Source organism: Pieris napi, chromosome 8 (assembly GCF_905475465.1).
Source record: "Pieris napi chromosome 8, ilPieNapi1.2, whole genome shotgun sequence".
Classification (NCBI taxonomy): Eukaryota; Metazoa; Arthropoda; class Insecta; order Lepidoptera; family Pieridae; genus Pieris; species Pieris napi.
The window spans coordinates 3,679,711-3,702,922 of NC_062241.1; the positions used below are offsets into that span (position 1 = coordinate 3,679,711).

Below are 23,212 nucleotides of genomic sequence, written 5' to 3' on the forward strand. Positions count from 1 at the left end.
CACGCGCCCACTAGCGAACCTACGCGTACGTTCTTGGGAATCCGCGCGCATTCGTGCGGCTTCGCTTTAGTTGTGAAGAATTCGACGCTTCGGCCCTGCGGTAGTATAAATTGACCCTAACTTCGCTGTGGATAAAACTAGAATAAGCAATCTAATTTAATATAACATGCATTACTTTTGAGACACATTGTGCTTCAATGCGATGGCCAAGTCAATGTATTTATATAAATTATAAGATTTGTAATATGGATATTACTATTAGATGTTGTCAGGTTAGCTAATTACGTAATATCTTGAAACAGACCTTCTAAGTAGGCACTGAATAAATTGACCGATTTGTTATTACATGGATCTCACAACTGTTTACGGTAAAAAACTGGCGTTGCTAGTCTTGATTTGTTTACAAGTTATGTCTTTGATAGCATCAGTTTGAACGTAATATATTAGACGGGTAATTTTGTGACTAAGTTGATAGAATAGGTCATAAAAGTGGAATTTATGAGTTATTCATACATGAAATTGTTTCTCTCTTTTCTCGTTTATACGAAAATAAAACAACAATTTGATGAACATTTTAATTCCTTAAATAAAACAATATCTACACAAGTAGGAGATAAGGGCGTATAGTTTTTTTACTTGATTCTTACAGCTATAATGGTACAAATCACATTACTGTTCTAGGTTTATTTTACTGCATTGTACGAAATGAATTTATCCTCAGTACTGAAATTGAACTTGTCTGTATATACAACAAACAACAAACTAAAAAAAAATACCTTGATAACAATTAACATGTGTAAGAAAGTCAAGATCTTTTAGATTTTTTTAAATATTTGAACTATAATATGATTATGTTATTGCTAGGACGTTCTATTGGGTATAAAATAAAACAAATCCAACGATGTCTAATATTGAGAATATTTTTCTTAAGTGAGCCTTCTGCGCCTACGCTTATTATACACCATGAGTACGAGGTATAGTCCTATAATTATCAATAAATAATTGAGCTAATTTATTATTAATTCATTTATCCCAAAGGCCCGCTTCTTTCATCTTTGCCTGGAAGTATTTTTCTAATGTGTTTGCGCATCTGAAAAATTAACAATTGTGGTATAGTAAAATGATAATAATTATTTAATAATAAAATAACTAGTATGGGTAAGTCTAATTCCCATATCGTCACTGTTGAATGATATCCTCGTACCTATGTCAAAGCCATTAATTTTTTTATTCTTAAATTCTTATGTCATTTAACTGGTATAATTATGAAGTTAGGACTTATTTATGTTATTAATAAAAAAGTCATTTTTACCAACCAAAACAACAAAAAACATTATAATATTTTAACGAAATTAATTTTTTTTTACATTTCCTGTAATGTTTGGTTCTCTGGACATACGAGGTTATTATACAGCGACGATATGTTATATATTAAAATAAAATAGTCTTACCTATAATAATCGGTGTCAGGTGAGTTGTAGAGACGGCAGTTGGTGAATATCCGGGTCATATCCGCGATGAACAAGCGCCGAGACACGTAGTACCGCGCTTTCAGACGTTCCCCCATTGAACGTAAGTCTGTCAAAGTTACAAAAACATTTGTTGCATTAATAATACATACACTGGAGGCAACGGGCTTATCTCTGTCAAGCGATCTCTACCAGGCAACCCTAGTACTAGTAACTAAATTAAAAAAATAAAATTATAAAAATATAGACTTACTCAATTACAAAACTAGCATCTAATAAATAAAACTAAAAGCTAGTCATGAATTACAATTAATAAGTGCTAAAATATAATAAAACAAATATATTTAGAGATATCACGATTAAAGAAATATAACGGATGGTTAAGAGGTATTTGTGTAGAACACGTCTTTTAAATTAAGTTGCTTTAATATTTCTCATCAAATATTTGTATATATTTTTATTTATTACGAGCTCAAATATAAATTATATAATTTTTTGTTTTTTTTTAATTATAGTTTATGTTATTTAATTATTTACTTTTGATAGAGGGTAGGCAACCCTAGAAAAAAATACGTTTTTGTCATTAATAATGTATTTAATTTAATTATATGCTATTAAAATAGTGTTTATAATAAAAAAAAAATATTTAGTCAATAAGCAACTTACCCATTGGATACTTAATGTGGTCGTAGTAATCCGGTACCTCGGCTTTGTCCACCGGCTTGAGGAATGGCCAAGCAGCGCCGTGGTTTTTAACCTAAAAAAATTCTTTATTAACACGTTTTAAGAGTACAAATAAAATCAAATTACTTGACAACAAGAAATACTTTAGTGCACATCTGCGTCAGTTGACGGAGGTCGAGGGGGTATTTACGGATACGGGGGGAATTTCAATTTCATACAAAAAAATTTAGTGTAACATTTTTCGGTTACGCGTCACATTTGACCGTTACGCGCGTCTTTTTCTCGTCCCTACCACGGTTGATTCGAAGAGATTCTAAACCATTAATAACAAAAATATATAATAACGATAACAATGATAGTAATAATTCTATTACAATTAAAGAAAATCTGTAATAATCTTAGTAGTAATAAGGTAAAATGAAATAGTTGTATTAGTTGTATTAATGTCTATTATAATAAAAGCATTTTGTTAAACTTTATCTAATTTAACTTTATTTAACCAATTTCTGTAAAGTTGCATATAGATAATTTTTCGAAAAATAAGGTCATAAAGAAGTTTCACTTCTAACGTGTGTACACTAGTACACGCACATTTTTTATTATAATCAAAAAACGCTATATATAATTACCGCGTGCAATATATTCCTAAGTGGCGCAGGATCCGCATCAGGCTGAGGTTCGGGCGCAGCGCGAGATGCCCGCCATCCAGCTTCCCGGAGTCCAGGGATCACTTCTATTGGTATACTGCGTACCTATAAAATTTATAGAATAATTACAAATAATTGAATTAACTAATTTCTTTAGAAAATTTAAATACTTGTGAATTTATTTATACTATGTGCGCTGTAGCATGGTGTGAAAATGGAAAAAAAATTAAGCTACTGTCACCCGCACCATGCTACAGCGCACAGCAAATAAAATTTAAACTACAGCATTGGCCTAGAAGTCGTACGTTCGATCCCCGGTTGTGCACCTATTCCATGTGCGCATTTAAAATTCGCTCGAACGGTGAACGAGAATATCGTGAGGCAGATCACCTACTTGCCTATTAGATTCACATTATTCCTAATATATACATAAAATTAAGGCCCAGACCTAGAAGGTTGTAGCGCCACTGATTTTTTCAAAACTTAAACCCCAACTAAACTTGCAGATGCCTTGTTTGAATTATATAATTGAAATAAATTTGTAATAATTTCAAGTAATTTTGTTTTAGTATCTTTTTTTTATTTTTTTTTAATGGCTCTGGCACGGTTTGTGCATTAGAAAGCGTCAAGTATGAGATTTTTATCATTCGTTATTTTTGCCTTAGAAATTCGATCATGTCCTCCATGTACGGTTTTAGGCACTCGCCCGGTACCGCACAACCCTCCCAAAGGCCGAGAACAAATTTAAATTAAATTAAAACTTGCCCTCGAACCGGGAATCGAACCCGGTACCCCTCACCTAGCTGCCACTTAATAAGACCGCTATGCTATGAGGCCCCCTGTTTTAGTATTATAATATTATTGTAATGAATGTTACCTATGGACGTTGAAACTGTGACCAATTCGTTCCACCGACACAATATATATTACTGTATTTAACAAAAACTAAAGTACACATGTCTCTTTTCATAATAGCATAGACACAATTAGACAAGAAGAGACTAGATTTTATCTTTAATATAGCACCTATAAGTGCGGCAACGTCGTTCATTCGAAGCTTACTCGTAAAATCTAGTCATCTCTTTCTGTCCAATTGTGTTCATGCTATGATGAAAAGAGAAAACATTTTGTATAAAATATCTAAAAAAAAAAAAAAAAAAAAAACTTTATTTTTCTCCACAATCTTACATTGATATTAACTAAATATTAAGAAACAGATATATTGTCGCAAGGAAACATTATAAGATTGTGAGAGACTGGTGACTGAACTAAGCAGGGCTTGTATCTCAGACCACCAGCCTCTCCCCACATGGTGTAAAAAGTAACCAGTAACAAGAGTAAATTATTAATAAGGACATTTTACAGATGTAACATGGAGAAAAGAGGTACCTAATTAAAATATGTAGGTGTGCAATCGCGCCGATATAACATCCGTGCTAATTATTATATATATTATTATATATATATATATATTAGTACTTAGATAAATATATATATATTAGTACTAGATAAATAGATAACAGTACATAAATAAGTATAAAAATAAATAGTAAATCAAAAATAAGCTATAAATTGTAAGGTCTAACCATTGGTTGGATTAAGTTTTCAGTCTCATCATAGTTGAGACCTTGTATGTAGGCAGTGACCTTCTTTTTACAACTGAAGGATAAGAGTAAGTGAATATTCAGCTTGCGATTTAGTTTGTTGTAAATAAAAGGGCCGAGGTAACAGTAGAAGCGGTGGGAAAAGGCAGTGTAGAGAGAAGGAAGGTGAACAGGGGGTGGGCGGCGAGCAGATCGAGAGGAAGAAGGACTAGGTTTATGTTCGTGATGCTGTTTGAGGGCTGTGTTTAGGATGAACAGTTGACGTACAGTAAGTATCTGAGCTTCCTGATAGAGGGTGAAAGTAGGGAAAAGAATGGGTTTGAATAAGCAAACTTTTAGAAGAGCCCTCTGGGCACGTTCCAGGGACAGCAGATGGGTTTTGGCTGCACCACCCCAAGTGGTGATAGCATATAATAAAACAGATTGACATAATGCTAAATACATCATTCTGACTATATGAGGCTCGGCAACATGACGAATTTTCTTAAAGATAAACATGAGTTTGCGGACTCTACCACACATATTCATAAGATGGGCCTGAAACGTGAGTCGACTATCTAGTGTGATGCCAAGATACTTAACCGTACAACCTCTCTTCAATGTAGCGCAAGAGCATGGAACAGAAGGAACAGAAGAATGTGTATGGGCAGCTAAGGAATACGGGATTAAGGCTATGGGAGGAGTATATATGGAGAAGGTAAGATAGCAAGTTTTCTCTATATTAAGAGTTAATAAATTTTGGCGCAGCCAACACGAAACGATATCAAATCCGGTCTGTGCATAAGAGAAAGCTTCCCTCCAGCTTTTTGCAGAGAAAACAAGAGCAGTATCGTCGGCGTAAGAGACCAATTTGCAATTAGGTATTTTCAGGGAACACAGATCATTCATGTACACTAGGAACAGCGTAGGACCAAGAATGCTGCCCTGGGGGACTCCGAATTCCACTGGAAGGTAAGAGCTGACATGGCCATCTACCACTACACATTGACTCCGACCGCTGAGGTAACTTTTAAATAAGGAAAGTTGAACTCCTCTCACTCCAAGCGCTTCCAGTTTCTGTAGAAGGATTTGGGCCGAGACAGTGTCGAATGCCTTCGCGAGGTCTAAGAATATGCCCAGACACTTCCTATGGCTGTCCAAGTTCCTAACTATGTGATCGGTTAATTCATGGATGGCATCCGATGAAGATCTTTTAGCTCTGAAACCGAATTGGTTCGGAGAAAGTAATTGTTTATCTTCCAGATAACTAACGAGACGTTTGTTTATTAGGCGTTCAAGGATCTTGGACAGTGCTGACAGAATAGAGATGGGGCGATAGTTGTCGACACTGCCACGGTTGCCGGATTTGAAAATGGGATGCACTATTGCCTTTTTAAAAGCGGATGGGAAGATTCCCGTACGCATACTTAAGTTACATACATGGGCGATTGGTGTAGCTAATATTTTAAGGTTGCGTTTAAGTATGGCAGACGTGATGTTGTCCCAACCTGCAGCACAGCTTTCTTTCAAGGAATTTATAGTGATTTCGACTTCTTCAATAGAAGTGTCGAGCATGACGAATGATTGGAGAGGAAAAGGAGGATTTGGCCGTAATGGAGGTGGAGAGTCGTGTTGATGATTGGATTGTATATTTAAGGCAAGCGATTTTCCGATACCCACAAAGTGAGAGTTAACATGGTTTGTTGAGTCTTTTGGATTCGCTCTACATTTTAGGAGGTCACTTGGTCTATCATGTTTTTTATTAAGATTACTAACGTCTTTTATAGCTGTCCAAAGTTTTTTGGTGTTAGTTCCTGCATTTAGTAGTAGACCTTTTTCATAATTCTTTTTTAATTTCTTCAGTAGACTATTACAGAAGTTCCGGTATCTGTAGTATGTTTTACGCAGAATATCATTTTCAGGTTGCTTTTTTAGTTTGTAATGCATTCTATCTCTATTACGTATACATTTAAGTAAGCCTGGGGTCATCCATGGCTTGATGATTTTAGTGCGGTGAGAGCGAGTCATTACGGAGGTGTGCATAGAGATAACTGATTGAAGAATTTCTATCAAATTGTTGGTTGCTTCTTCACAGTCAGTGTTATTGAGAACAGATGAAAAATCTGTATTCAGGAGAGACTGTGAGAGGCTATCATGATCCACTTTTTTGATAGATCGAGTAGGAGCAGAGTAGCGTTTCTTTATATCTAAGGACATTACTACTGAACTATGATCAGTGATTGAAGAATTGATGACAAGAGTAAGAGCAGTAAGAGGTGATTTAAGAATACCGTGATCAAGACAAGTAGAAGAAGGAAAACGAGTAGGGAAGGTATGAGTTGGGAGAAGCCCATGGTAAACCAACATGTTGAGATAATCTTCAGCTTCTTGGTTAAGATTCTCTGGAGTAATATCAATATTTATGTCACCTAAGATTATTATATTTTTGAAACTTTTAAGAGATTCTAGCAAGGTAATTAGAGAGTTAATAAAGTTCGTTTTATTTTTGAAAGCACTTGGTCGATAAATACCTAAAATTGCAGTATCAATATTAAGTTTAATTAAGAGAACGCTGGCTTCTGCTACAGAGGGTTCTTCAATTGAGATGCCTGTAATACAATTTTTATAGTAAACCAGGACTCCGTCATTTTTATTAACTGGGTTACAGGAAGAGATGCTGGAGAAACCTTTTATGGTTGGTATTACCGGGTTGCTTTCTAGAAAACATTCAGTGAGAATGATAATATCCGGGATAGTATGAAAATTTGTAAGTAAAATTTCAAAGTTCGCGAAATTTGCCGATAAGCTCCGAATATTTTGCGTTATAATATTTAGGACTTTATTATGTTTAGGTAAATAGTTTCGGACTTCATGTGGATCACAGCAATGGCTTGAAGCAACCGATAGATTATCGATGTTGTTTAATAATTGTCTATTATTACGATCGAATTTTGAAGCCTTGAGTAACTAAAAGTAACCAATTTGCTAGCACAATACAGTTATTAAATGGGAATAGCAGTGTAAGGTCAATGAGTGCAAGCACAGGTTTACTAAACTTAAGGATATATGCACGCATTGGAATTAGAGTACAATTTAAATAGTATATATCAGTGAGATAGTCATAGATTATGTATAAGAGAAAAGTGTCTACAATATTTGTGTGTGAATAAAGAGGTATGAAATTAATTACGTGAGTAACAACTCTAGAATAATATTTGAAAATTGAGCCTAAGGAACCAAATACTATCAGAAATGCTAAATTATATAGGTATATTATATGAGGAAATATAAAATATAATATAATACATATGTAAAGGCGCGTCGGCACTATAGCACAGTTACAAACAATGATTTTACCTAGTACTAATATCATAGTAATTAAAAAACTAAATCTAATCATAAACAAAGACGGAAATACGTCGCAAGGATCTAGTTTTTTGGCTGGGGGCCAACCAGCTGACTTTCATTAGTAACAACAATGAGTTTGGTGTGGTCTGCCTGCCTCAGCAGCACTCGGCCTCCGGAAGTCCAGCAATACTTATATTTTTCCGTCTTGGCGTATTCTCGAGCTAGATAGTATAGGCGGCGTGCCTGTGCCGTCAGATGCTCGGCGATGTAAATCGGATGTTGCGGACCACCGACGATGGTGGAGTTGAGTTTGTTACTGCCTCTGTTATGTTCTTTGAAAGCCTTCAGAATTCTTCCCCTCGTAATAACTGAATTCAGGGTGCATACCAGAGTGATACTATCAGACTTTGACGGGACACGGCGGATATCAAATATCTCAGACAACGAGACTTCCACCGATATCTCCTTGAAAAGCCGAGTGACAACAGATATCTGCTCATCCTGAGACAGAGTTCTGTTTGCCAGCCGGATGTTACGAATTTCCAGGGAGCTCAACCTAGAACGACGGTCCATATCCTCTGTTGTGTCTTCAACCTTAGATACACGCTCAAGGAAAGATTGTGTTTGTTTTTGATGTGAACTCAATTGTAACAGCAAGTCATCATACTTTTGCGACAAAAATTCTATAGATTTTTCTGTTTCACTCTGCGAAGCCAGAATTTCTGTGTTTTGTCGCACAACATCCTGCACGTACGTTTTTATTTCTGACAATTTCTCATCAGTTTCCTGTCGCCACATATTAATCGTGTTTAAGAATTTATCGATTTTTGACTCTTCCGAAACTCCACCACATTCGCACCGCCTTCGCTTCGAACGTTGAGTAATGTTGTCATCAATAGTGCTAGTATCACTTAAGTTTAAGTTTGGAGCGGAGCCATACTGTACATCTTGTTTACATGGACTTCTAATCATTTTGTGATCGCAAACAGAAGAAGCTATCCGTGTCAGTGCAAAAATATAAAGGCGACAACACTTAAAGTGATGTGCGATTTACTATTAATCTTATGGTATAATTAATAAATCACTATTGGGCCCAGTACTAGCCACGCCTCCTTTAACTTGCTCGTACGCAGGTGGGCGTTACTGCTAATTAGCCACTCGAATTGCGGGATGCGTAACGACGAGATGCGCCAAATATAATTATCTCACTCACTCTTATGCTGCGTTACTTGAGTGGCCTCCGAGCTTGGTGGGAGAGCCGTCAGTCGCCTCGCAGTGCACGAAGCTTGTCTTGAGTATCCTCGGGAGTTATGTGCGCCTAGTACTCGAATCACTTATTTTTGAATATATTAAATTTAAAAATATTTTTAAAATAATTTTATAAGGTGTAGCCGTAAAACACGTCTAGTCAGCCAGACATCCAAGGGGGGAGAGGGAAGATAATTTATTAAATGATTTTATTAACTTACCCCTTCTTTGAAACAAGTCAGGCCGGGATGTATTTTCCTCACTTCTTTTTGTCTCATATCAATTAGCTTCTTTACAATCTGAAATTAATAAGTATTCGTTATTTCGTACGGTTAACAAAACTTTTTAATCGCGGAGTGTGGGGTTGAATTTCGTAATTAAACATAGATATAAATCAACGAAACAGACGCAAAATGTCTATTGATTGCATCTGTGTATGGCAGATGCCACTCTTTCTTACAATAATAAAACAAATACTTAAAATCACCACTAAAGACGGAGTTAAAATAAGAAATAAATTGTTTAAATCACAATTTTTTTTCTTATTTTAACTCCGTCTTTAGATTTAATTTAATTTCTTGCGATTTAATCGTTGGTTATTGCTGCCAAGAGTCGCGCATAAAAATAACAAACAAAAGAGGCGGAATTAAAATAAGAAAAAAAAAAACAGAATCACAACAAAAGAGACGGAATTAAAATCTGTGCATAGTGCATATGTGCGAGTGTATGACTTTTTTTGATGAAAATAGTATTGCATTCTAGAATGTCAAACTTAAATCTTGATAGTAGTATCAAGTGCCCTCATACAATTTTTTTCTGTAGTTTTGTTCTGTGAAAATTGACAGTGCTCAAGAAGGGATTGTGACTTGAGATACGATGAATATGGACCTTAGTTGCCTACATAAAGCTTTATGCAGTGAAATTATGAATTTTTTAAATCTTCAAATGTAGTATTTAAATCGGTAAATAGTTAATAATATCAAAAGTTAGAAATCTTTTATATAACACGGGATAACGCAAGTGCGTTGCCGGCCTAATTAAATAAAATTAAAATTGCGAAAAATTTAATTTTTATGTACATATATATGTACATATGTATATTATTTTAAATTTTTTTTTCATTGTAAGAAAAAAAATTAAAAATATTTTGTTAATTCGTTTTAAAAGTATAGTTTACCTCCTTTTGCCGCCTTATAACAGACGTGAATTTGGTGTACACTATTCTAGGATTAAGTTCGCAGTGCATCAAAGTCGCGCCCTCGTAGTCCTTTATATACCCTTGGTACATCGCTCGAGGTAGTTTTATGTCCTTACTAAAACCTTGCTTCTTGAAATAACCTGAAATAATAAAAATATTATGAAATATATATGGGTGTGGTGTGGTTGTAAAACGTGTGTAAAACGCGATAACGACGTCATAGAAATATATAGTTAGGATTTAATATGTATGTTTAGTTTAGTTTATTTATTTAGTTATTAAGCTTACGACATCACACACAGTACTAAATCTACTAAGTAATTATTTTACAAAAAATCTTACATCTAAAATGTGTGAAAATGAAAGTAAACATAAGCTTCACAAAAAAAAATAGAAATTAAAAATTACAAAATACACGCACACAATAAAAAAAGAAAAAAAAAGAATTGGTTTTATGTGGTTTAAATAGTGTGTAATTCCATACATTAGGTTATTTATATTCAATAGGTGGGTATATTATACAACGTATATAAAATTCTTGTCTCTTTCTATCACAAAGTAAACCAAATTTGTCGGAAAGAGGCGAACTTAAGATTTGTTATAGTTATTTTAACTCATGCGCAATATGTTTTCGTCAAGGTGCTAATAAAGAGTTGATACTTAGGCCCATTTTTTTTTTTTTTATAAAACAGGGGGCAAACGGGCAGGAGGCTCACCTGATGTTAAGTGATACCGCCGCCCATGGACACTCTCAAAGCCAGAGGGCTCGCGAGTGCGTTGCCGGCCTTTCAGGAATCGGTACGCTCTTTTCTTGAAGGACCCTAAGTCGAATTGGTTCGGAAATACCTCACTGGGCAGCTGGTTCCACAAAGTGGTGGTGCGCGGCAAAAACTGCCTTGAAAAACGCTCAGTTGTGGAACGGCGGACGTCGAGGTGATACGGGTGGAATTTCGTACTCTGCCTCGACGTCCGATGACGAAACTCAGCTGCAGGTATTAATCCGAACAACTCCTCTGAACACTCTCCATGGTAAATGCGGTAGAAGATGCAGAGAGACCCCACATCTCTACGCAACGCCAAAGGATCAAGCCGCTCGGAAAGGGATTGGTCATCGACGATTCGAACCGCTCTGCGTTGAATACGGTCAAGTGGAAGGAGCTGGTACTGGGGAGCCCCCGCCCAGAGGTGAGAGCAGTATTCCATGTGGGGCCGAATTTGCGCTTTATATAGTTGCATGCGGTGGCCCGGAGTGAAGTACCGTCTCGCCTTGCTGAGCACACCAAGCTTTTTGGAGGCTAATTTAGCCTTTCCCTCCAAGTGACCGCGAAACTGAACGTCGTTCGATATGTCAACGCCAAGTATTCCAATGCTGGCTGTGGCTTTAAGAAGAGTGTTTTCGAAAAGAGGAGTAGCGACAAAGGGTGTTTTTTTATCGGAAAACGCGCAAACTTGTGTCTTCTTGGGGTTAAATTGGACTAGGTTTAGTCTGCCCCAGTCTGAGACTCCACGTAGAAGAGTTTCGACTTCAGACACAAGTTTGTTCCGGTACTCATCGACAACTGCCCGAGAAATACCTGCCCGGCCAGTGTAAAAAGTATCCCCAGTGCTGTCATCCGCATAGCAATGAATGTTGCTAAGTTGCAACATATCGTTGATATGCAGAAGAAACAGGGTCGGGGATAGAACACAGCCTTGTGGGACCCCCGCGTTCACGGGTCGGAGCATGCTCCGTCGATGACGACCTTGATGCTCCGATCGGCCAGAAAGCTGGAGATCCAATCGCATAATTTCTCGGGTAGCCCATAGGCTGGAAGCTTCGAGAGCAGTGCTCTGTGCCACACCCGATCGAAGGCTTTCGCTATGTCCAAACTAACCGCCAGCGCCTCCCCCTTGGACTCAATTGCCTCTGCCCATCTATGTGTAAGGTATACAAGAAGGTCACCAGCCGAACGACCACGACGAAAGCCGTACTGATAATCGCTAATCAGCTGGTGGCCCTCTAGATACCTCAAGAGCTGGCAGTTAACAATGGATTCCATTATTTTGGAGAACAAGGAGGTTATGGCTATTGAGCAGTATATGGCATATTCTAAAAGGTCCATCAAACTTAATAATACACTTTTATTATTAAACCAGATTATTATATAATAAACAAAGTGTCTTTGTTAATAAATAAAACAATTACTATTAACAAAGATTACATATTAAGCAAATTTTGTCACTGAAAACTTTTATTTGGAAAAAAGTATTAACTAATTTAATGACGACTGACGACTCATTGGTCTAGTGGTTAGTACCCCTGACTGCGAATCCATGGGTCCCGGGTTCGATCCCCGGCTGAGACGAACATCGATGTGATGAGCATTTGGTGTTGTTCTTAGGTCTTGGGTGTTTAAATATGTATTTATATGTCTATCTATCTATAATATGTATGTATATCCGTTGCCTAGTACCCATAACACAAGCTTCACCAGCTTAGTATGGGACTAGGTCAATTGGTATGAATTGTCAAAAAAAAAAAAAAATCTAATTATTGCCTGGATCCTAGGTTCGGATACCACCGAAGCAAGCTTTCTGGTTGGTACGGAGATACAGAAATGTCTGTCCAATGCCCCATCAACTTACCAATAGCAAATTCATCAGCGAAGGTCAAAAAGTGCAAAATATTGTTTCGTATGTGATAATCCTTGAGATGATTCATGAGATGGGTCCCGTAGCCTTTCACCTGCTCGTTAGATGTCACTGCGCAGAATACCACTTCGCTAAATCCCTACAAAGATTAAGGTCAACTTTGGATGTATCTATATATATCTATATATATATATAATGAAAATGGTCTTCGTTTGAGGCTCAATCACGCCTAAACCACTGATCGTATCGACATGAAACTACCACCATTCGATGCGAAATTTTTCCTAGATGGTTTATGGCTATTTATTTATTATTTTTATTTATTATATATAAATTAATATTTATTATTTAAATTCCAACGTTCCTTCATTTTTTTATTGCTGTTTTACTTTTATGAAAATTTATCCATACGGACTTCACCGCGGAAACATTCGGGGAGGCTTCCTAGAACCTCTAAACGTCAACATCTGTTAAAAACTCGATTTTCGAAATATTTCAATTTTCTTAGCGGGAAGTTAATAAGAAGAATAATAAAAATATGAAAAAAAATAAAATAATGAAACATAAAATTTATTTTAATTCGTCCAGCAAAGCGGGCGCGAAACGGCTAGTGTATTATATAAAAAACAAGTATTTTTTTCGTTATTTTTCAATGACCGATAATATTGTTTTTATAATATTTTGTCAGGCTAGTTTTCAAATTAAAAAAAAATCAAAACATTCTCACTCACAAAAAATTTCATTAAAATCGGTGCAGCCGTTTAGGAGATTAATTACATACTCACACAGATTATATATATTAAGATAAAATTACTCACCTGTGAATGGAAAGTTCTAAAGCAAATGCCTCCAATTGGTCGTCCTTCTTTGATTAAAGCTAACGTTTTGTGTTTACTGCAAAAAAATTATTGTATTTGTAATAATATCTCTAAATTACTTTTATAATAATTTTTAAACAAACCAACTCTGAAATTATTCTAATTATTTTTGAACAAGTCAACTCTGAAAATATTCAATTTAGTTTAGTTTTTTTTTAATTGGAACAAAGCGCCTTTGTCAATAGTTTGAAGTTGACAGATGCCAACTCAAACGTCAAGTGCAAAATATTGTCAAATACTTACGGATCAAAAACCAATTGCGATATGTATTCTTTCGTCATTTCTGGAAGCTGATGCGAGAAGACATTATGTAGACCTGCAACCACATTTTATTTAATTGGTGTATACACTTTCAAAAGCTTTGAATAAATAGTACCGTACAAAAGTTAGAGTCTGGCTAATGAAAGAAGATAACGAAAAAGCGCGGCAAATTAAAAAAAAATAGTATAGTATCCCTAAAAGTTTGATATATTTTGTGGATTAAACTTACTTGATACTTGATTTTATTTTATTATTTTTTACATTGATAGTAACGTATTTTACTATTGATACTTAAAATGACTAGCATTGCATGGAAAACTAAAACTATATTTATTATAAAACACAACTTTATTCGGAATAATCAAAATCAGAAATATGCATAGATTCATCAGAGTCATTGCTGTTATCACTGTCTCTCACATTATTTATGAAACTTTCTAAATGTTTAGGATATTATACCTGTATTATACGGAAAAAATATAATAAGAAATAAATATGAGTAATTGCAAGTATCAAGACAATAAATCATACTAACCTAAGAAATTCAATGACATTCTGTGTTGCCATCCGAAAGTTTTCAAATAATTCAATTATTTTCTTTCAATAGCCAGACTCTATGCGCCTACAGTGCTGGTAGTCAGATAGTAATACAGAAAATAAGTACCTATAAGCCATAACATAGTCTGTTTATTGACAGGTCCAGTGAGAGAATTTCCGATGACATGAAACTCAATCAACTTCCGCTGTTCCTCCACTTTGGCCGCCTCATCGCGTGGTGCTTGCATTTGAAATAGCGCCTGTCAAACACATTTTTAAAATATTATTCGCTGTGTATCTGCTTTAATTCGGTTAAAGCATGCCTTCTTCAATAAATAGACAATGCAGCTCGAAAATTATTTTGGATCTAAGCCGTTCTCGATCTGAAATATGGAGTTAGACTGAGGGAAACTCTCACCAGGAAATAAGTACCCTAAGTTGCTACTTTGTAGTTTAATAAAAATATATGTGGACGAAATTTATATATTCGTTTTATAAACTAAAATTTAACGGTGTTTTAAATAAAATTAAAGAATATATATTAAGAATATTATATATCAATTACGAACAAATTTTTATTTGCTAAAGCATGTTTATTATAAATACTTACTTGATCCTATTACTGAGACGAGATACTATTATCTGAACATAGTCTATACTAACCTAAGATAATCTGGAGATAGCCCACATAGATAAAAAATTATCACTTATCGCAATATTGATCTGGACCACTTAGGTCCAGTTACTGAACAAATCAAAACCTTTTTTGGTAGTTAGTAGTAGTTATTTTTTTTTATTTACGAGAATGTCTTTATACTACGGAAATTACTTTGTGCACAATGTTAGTAATAGGTAAACGAGTTACCTAATTTTACTTTCCTGAAGTATATAGCAACAACCATAAAATTAGTTTTAGTTTAAATTGTAATTCTACCAAATAATAATACAAGTTAACGCGATACCTTAATAACAAATAAAGAGTGGTAATAATATGTTTCACCAAGGTCATAATATTTCGGCGAAAAAAAGACATCCGTCAAAATTATCGTCGTAATGTGCGGTTACTGTGTAGTCCGTAATTATGTTTAAACTGTGAAATAATCGTAAAACGGGTTTTGCTCTTTAGTCTAATTTAAGATAAATTTTAGTAATTTTTTAACTATTTACACTAAATATGTACAAAACAACAATGTTTAAATCGTCGAATAGGAAAAAAGGCTTTTATTTGAGATATATATACATATGTACATATATTTAAGCAATAATATAACCCCAAGTTTCGCAACATATTTTTGATATCAATATATCAAAAAATAAAAATATATTTATATTTTTATACTCACATCGGGTCCACACATGTAGTTTGGATCAGAAATGGTTGCCACAATTTCAGCGACAGTTCGCTCGCTGACGTCATCACTCTCTTCTACCCTACGTCTCTTTCCCCCGATGGAGACATCAGACCCTGAACGCTTGAGATTCTCTTGTTTTATCGTTCCTATATAAAGTGAGTTTAAAACGTTAGAAATCATGTTACTCTGGGAACTTTAAATTAGGAAATAAGGATGCATATACTATTTTAATTTTTTTAAACTTCTACAAGTGTAACATAAAAATATGTATTTTTTTATTTATGTAATCAAATTTCTTTTAATGTATAAATTATTGAAGCCGGGAGGATTTTGATATTGGCTTTAAAATCTTATAAAAAGACCTCTTCCGAAAAAAGTCCAGTACCTACATATTTATATCATTACAATTTTCCCTTCATTAAATGTAATAAAGAACACAATAACATCTATTAAAAAACGCACATCGCAAAATTCAATTGTTTTTTTATTTATATTCAAATGCGGTCTCTACCCTGTATTATCTATATATGAAACATGGAAACAATGATTTGTTAGTAAGCGTTATATCAATGAATATGAATACGAATTAATATTCCGCATGATATATGTACCTGACGAAAGCGACACCGTGGTAAAGCCATCTTTGCTTTCTCCTGTCGCGGTGACGCGTTCGAATTCACCGCGTTTTCCAGCTGATAACAATGGTTTAACATTATAATAGCTATAACTTAAATATCTCTCTTATTTAAAGCAAGCTGGTAGATGAACAGATTATTAAACATATTGGTGATTAATTAGAAATTAAGCAAACTTGTATTCTATTTTACCACGTAATTTAATTTTCAAGTCAAGTATACGTTTCAAAGTGTTAATATTTTTTTTTTAATTAACACTATTAAAATGCATGTACTGTATTGTAAAAATTACTTTCATTTCTGTATCTTGTATTTGTGACAATGATTCACAATTTAAACAAAGTTTTTGGATATAAACGAAAAGCGATGAAATGGTGTACCCATATGATTTTGTGTTAAGGAAAGCAGCGTTTAGAAAGCAATGAGCTCGGTTAATGAAAAATAAGTAATGATTATGTATTGTCAAGCCTTTCAATGTATGGAATTGGCTAGGTACAAATTTATGAATAGTTCTTTGATTTATCGGCCTTTATTCCAAACCAAAACAATCCTATCTACCATAAAATAAAATATGTTTATTATGGAACATAAGATACAGGTATCACTTATTCCACGTAAAATTTGAAAATGTAAATATCCCGACTGATCGGAAAAGAAGACAGAGGGTGTAGGCCGAGAGAAAAAGCCGGCGTAAAAAACTCTCGGTACTCTTTTTAAATAGCAAATCATCAAACAATTATTATTAAAAAAAAAATATCGCGAATTAATTAGAAGTAGCCTGTCTAGCACTAGTCCCAGGCCCTTTTATTAACTAGATAATCGTTGACTTTATAGTAAGCCTTTTTACAGAGCTTTACTTTAATATATAGAAGCCATGACTTTCAGTAATATACGGTAACATCGAATAGAGTTAGCGATCCCATCATCAGTATATAGTATCTCTACAATAGTAGAGATTGTGTTTTCATAAGCAACGGATGTTTGGTTAGCTGTTTTAACATGCTTAAAGTTAGTCGTTAGACAAAGAGGACAAGACTGACAATTGACAAGTACTAATTGACAAGCTGATCATAGATATAAAAATAACTTACGTGTTTTATCCAATATAGTCTGTAAGTGGTTGGATGGCATCTGCTTAAAGTCCGGGTCCCAGATGGGAGAGTTTGCGCTGAAAATCTCCTCTTCCAACAAACCAAGAAAGCGTGGAAAGTGGTTTAGTACTAGAACCTGGACAGAAGATAACCGTTTAAAAATTTAAAAATACTGTCATTATCATAAAAAATAATTTATAAATATTTGGATAATGTAAAATAATGAAATAGCGAAATTCAAGAATTATCATTGAATAAATTCAAAACCTTCGTGAAACGTAAATTAATCAATAAAGCTTTTTAAAAATTTGACTATTATTTAAATGATCCTAATCCTTGGGATTAATTTGCTCCAGTTCAAACAATTTGTATGACTCAAAACTTGGCGATTAAAAAGATTGGCGGAGAATTTCTTGATACTTCTTACCCGCTCTACGCCCTTGACTTGCGAACTGGTAGTAAATGTAAATTTAGAATCAATTTAACATCTTTTCTGTTAAGGTTCATAAGTGTACTTGGTTACCTATCTGAATAAAGTTATTTTGAGTTTGAGTGGGATTTTTTAAAGCTTCACTCATATCATACACTCCTTGCCTATATCAAAATCACTTTAATTGTTTAGATTGATTTTACAATACAGAAAAATAATAATCATTTAATAAATCTTTTTGTTAGCTCTATAATTAAAAATCTATAAATTGTTTATTGCGTTTGACAAAATTTTAACCTGTTCTAAATTAGAAGTTAAATATAACTACTAAAATAAACTTACTCTTTTCTCTGGTGGCATTCTATCTCTTTCCGAATGGCACTTGTCCATTAATTGTCTACACACAGACTTGAAGACTGCTCTGAGGAGAGTCCTTCCGAATACCAAAGAGGTATCATAATGGGGTAGGGAGTCGCAGAATGCTGGCACATGGCAGAATACCAGCCATCTGAAATTATATTCTCGGTTTAAACTAGGAAATATTTTCTAAACAAAAATCTGTCTTAACACCTTGATACTAAGGTTGATTTTATATTTTGCACTTCTTTCCAAACATGAAAAAGGACAATATATTAAAAGAAATCTATATATACTGAGTGAAATGGACGACTTTTTTGCTTATATTCAATATTTTACAGGCAAACCCGTGCTAATCTTTAATGATATTGTTACGAAACTTATAAATAAAGTGCCCCAGACCATGAAAAGCTTAATAAAATATAAATTAACAGTAAAACAATTATTATACATGTGTTACATTACTACCTTACACAAAACTCAAGGCTAGGTAGATATGCTATGGGCAAGAGATGCTTACATTAGAGATATTTTTAGATAATAGATATAGAAAGTCAGATGGCATTTAGTAACAAATATATGAGGCATTCACAAAATATTACTAGTAAATATAACTTAAAGCAATAAAGTAGCGACTTCTATTGTTATAAGGGAACAAAATATGTGTACTAACTTAAAAATTGTTAATATAGATTTTTAAAAAAATACCTTGTATAGTTAATCTGATAGGCTGATATATCTTCTGGGTTTGAAACTTGCTGGAAAACAATTTAGGACACTATAAAAATCTTTTAACATTTATTTAATCAAAGTATATTTTTATCAAATTCTTGTATCTGATATAGCAATATTTGTTGAATTAAATTGTCTATAAAAAAATTAAAATTTTATATAATATAAGATTCAAATAATAATCAAATCTAATAATTCAATATAACAATAGTTTCTTTCAGGCTAAACTTTCTTAGTTACTGATGTGGTAAAATAATTTTAAAATATATATATTACCAATTTCCGAACACTTGGTGTTTCAAAATTCCAGTGGTTGAAGCAGTGCAGGAACATTTTAGCTAAGTCATACATAGTCTGCCATTCTCTTTGAGGTAGTGCGTTGAATTTATATAGAACAAAGTTGGTAATCGCTCGTGCTATAGACGGCTTTTCAAATGGAGGCTGCCCTAATGGTCCATCTATTTGAGGCTCAGAGCGAGTAAGAATGCATTTTCTTAACAGCTGCAAATTAAAATATAGTAGTTTGGTACATAGTTTCATACAATTTCACTCAACATTAAAAGTAAAAAAGGTGAAAAATGCTGAAAACTGTCTCACATAGGTAAAGACTATGCCAGAATATAAAAACTAAGTAGAAAAAAGTGATAGGTAAATTTCAGTATTAATAAAAGTAAATTAATTTAATTTTACCTTAAATAAAAAGTAATAAACCCTCTTAGTATCTTGATCATCTTCTCTGTGCATAGACATAAATATATTCTCAACATCAACTACAGCCGCTAACAGTCTATTTATTTCAGCACCTGATAATCCTTGTAGTTGGGTGACATGTTTTTCTGGAAATATTTATTAACTTGTGTAAAAGAAGAATCAAGATTGTTGTATTTCTGACCAAAGAGTAAAGTGTCTTGAGATATTCAATGAAGCTGAATCAATATTACATTGTTAAAATGTCAGATTGTAAGATTACCTAATATATGGTTACAATTCCTACAGGGATCTGTAAAGTTAGCCAGTGGCTGATTATCAGTTCTGGCATTTGCTCTCACTGTCTGCTGAGCTGCAGGAGTCTTCCAACCATTGCAGTTACATTCAGGAGTCTATAAATAAAACATTGCTTAATTCATTATTTTGATAGACACAAAAATAAAATGTAATACTAAAGTATTAAATTTGAAGAAAATAATTAGTTAGTGAGCTTCCAGTGTTATAATAAATATATGATATGGCTTAAATTATACTGTCTCGAAGCAAATATAAATACATAAAATTATATAATATTTTTATTTAACTTATCTTAACAATAACATTTACATCACATACACTGTTTACTTCTATTTTTACTTGTTGTGAGTAAAATAAAGTGTTCACAATTATAAAAAATGATTGATTGTTACTTCTTACCTGACATGCAGAATAAATTGCCAATTTTAATAATTTCTTGTTATGTGGCCAATTATAAACTTGCAGCTTTCGCTGCTGTATTCTTTGTAAATTTGACTGCCTAGAGGCCTGTCCCTCGCTGCTAGCAGGAGTTGCAGCATTACTTGATGACCCATCATCAGCATTTGCACTTGTTGTGGCTTAAAGACAATTGAGAATTTAAGTTGCAAGGCAAATCAATCAACCAAACACAGAATATCGGCATCCATTATTAACAGCATAAATATTACAGTGAAAACCTGTACTAGAGCACATTTCATAGAGTTAAGGATATTTAGATGTTTATTTATTTTAATACAGAAGTACCTTGTAATAGTTTGTATTTTTGTAGCTTTAACTTTGTATTTTAATTTATTTATGGGTCCATTATTTATAAGGACAACTTTAGTGAGTGGTGTTGATAATTTTTAATAAGTGATGAAAGTAGTCCAATTATTTTATTTGTTTGTTTACCTTCGTGTGCGTGTGTTTGCGCTGAATCCGCGTCTGCCCCAATCGCTATAGCGTTTATGTCATCTGTCAACGGCGTCGACATTTTAGGGAAAAATATTTTTAATATTCTCTTCTACTGATTAAAATAGAGGCACATGATAGAATTATAAAATACTAATTGAATACACTAATGTTTTTACAAAACTGTTCGACCCAATTGAACGAAAAACAAGAAATCAACACGACTTGCAGTGAAGATTGAACAAACTTGTTTTAAAGTCGCTCGTTAATCGTTGATGTCACGGGTTAGTCAATGAAAATTGACACAGGATTTGTCATCCATGTAAATCTGTCACTAAAACAGGATCAATATTATAGACTATAGATTACATTCAGGTATTTCTTTGAATGAAGTTTCCGTTATATAATATTATGTAATATTATATTACATATTATAGAGAATTTGTTCTTTCATTTACATTTTACACTAACATTTTCCGGCCATTTTTAACAGATCGATAATTCAGAGTAAAACTGCACTAAAATAGGAGACGATGTAATTGTATCTACCTTATTATATGAAAAGTTATTATCATAAAAGTGGTATCCTCAAACTATTAATTATTACACCAAGTAAAATACAACCGTAGATTTCGTAAACGTAATAAATTATAATTCAGTAGCTATGACACACAACCTGATTAAATTTTATAGAAAACAAAAAATCCTACATAGCTTTTACCTACATTTTCACAGGTTTTATTTTCGTATTTGTTAATTTATATCACTAATTTTTAAGTGTCTTTCACTTTTAAAATAAAATAATGAGTTGATTATGTAAATAAAATCCCTTTGATTATGAATATCTCACTCACTACCGCGTTTAAAAGTAGGTATGTATAATGTATATAGTACCTATAAACTATAACAATATCAAATATATTATGATAGATACCTTATGCAGGTTAAGGACAGTCTTTGACGTTTTTATAATATGTATATTCGAATTGTTCACAGAAACAATGTAGTATTTTACATTATTCTTTTAGAGTGAGGTACTATCGATCGATAGATATACTAGTTTACTATGTATTGCATATTGCAGATATACGTACAAAACCTTTACAACTTGCAGGATAAATATGTATCATTACGTAAGTACAAAATGGTTCATGATGACAAAAATGATAACCTGGGCATCGAAATTCCATAATGTCCAAAAATAAACCACATCGCTCTTTTCCTATCACCCTTTTAGGAAAAACTAATCTATCGAAAAACAATAGAAAAGGACTTATTGTGACATATTGGACCATCTTGTTCTAAATTCGTAAGTGTATCAGTCCCTTTTGTTTGATCTTGGAAATCTGGCTTGTAATAAACATTCATCCGCTTTGTTTAGTGAGATTAAAAAGAAGAGTTTCTTATTTCGTCGGCACCTTTTATTATTAGGGCTAAAACTAGAGATTTTCAATTTAATATAATTTAATTCGAATTTCAAGTATTTTAGTATATAATAAATACGAAAGTACTATGAGTAAAAAGCGCACAGAATTATGGAAGCTTGTGTTCTATTTAAGTTAAATTGTATTGTTGTCAGGTATTTGAGTATATAGGTAGGTACCGACTTCTTCAATGGTTATACAGCCCCTTGTGGGGCCTTAGCTTCCTCAATTACACTTCGCCATCACAATCTAGTGCTTCCCGCGTCCAATTGGGAACCCCTATTGTTTCGAGGTCCTTGACAACTCCATCCCACCACCGCAGCCTCGGTCTACCGGGTTATCTCTTGCAGCTGGGTTGTGAGTTCAGTAAGAGGAACCTTGGGGTTCTGTCTTTCGCCATTCGGTGCACATGTCCCAGCCACTTAAGCCTGTTGCACTTTATGAATTGGACGATGTTGGCGTCGTCTAGGACGTTATAAAGTAGGTACCGACTTTGCACAATAATAAAAACATATTTTCTTATATCATTCAAAATGCTACAACTAAAATTTATTTTTCTATTTTTTATAATTGAATTTTAAGTTCTTAAGATAATACTATTTTCTCATTAATATCTGGGTTATTTAAGGCGTAAATTTAAACAAATTAATACATAATAATACCTTGAAAAGATATATTAATGTTTGCTCCCTCAGGATCCTATTACGAAGTCAAATTGTATAGTTGATTGCTAATTGCTAGTTAGGCAATATAATCGGCGAAGTAGATCTCTTGGGACAGCTTACCTTATTTATATGAAACGGTATACATA

General features: G+C 33.7%; 1 protein-coding gene across 3 annotated transcripts; it reads right to left on the reverse strand.

Annotated features, from left to right (window-relative positions):
• Positions 1 to 561: 561 nt before the first annotated feature.
• Positions 562 to 21,255, reverse strand: LOC125051800 (histone acetyltransferase KAT2A). Of its 3 annotated transcripts, none has more exons than XM_047652362.1 (20): positions 20,978 to 21,255; positions 20,486 to 20,664; positions 20,052 to 20,181; positions 19,772 to 19,917; positions 19,358 to 19,582; positions 19,058 to 19,107; positions 18,335 to 18,500; positions 17,563 to 17,698; positions 16,448 to 16,528; positions 15,828 to 15,982; positions 14,612 to 14,744; positions 13,930 to 14,002; positions 13,627 to 13,702; positions 12,803 to 12,947; positions 10,157 to 10,317; positions 9,201 to 9,269; positions 2,783 to 2,905; positions 2,136 to 2,226; positions 1,452 to 1,578; positions 562 to 1,090 (listed from the first exon to the last, which is right to left on the reverse strand). In XM_047652362.1, the coding sequence occupies exons 1-20, from the start codon at positions 21,057 to 21,059 to the stop codon at positions 1,024 to 1,026; spliced, it is 2,415 nt and encodes an 804-aa protein (XP_047508318.1). In that variant the 5' UTR covers positions 21,060 to 21,255; the 3' UTR covers positions 562 to 1,023. The 3 variants fall into 3 exon arrangements, with proteins under 3 accessions (XP_047508318.1, XP_047508317.1, XP_047508319.1); XM_047652361.1 differs by having other exon boundaries at positions 9,201 to 9,278; XM_047652363.1 differs by lacking the exon at positions 16,448 to 16,528 and having other exon boundaries at positions 9,201 to 9,278.
• Positions 21,256 to 23,212: the final 1,957 nt, after the last annotated feature.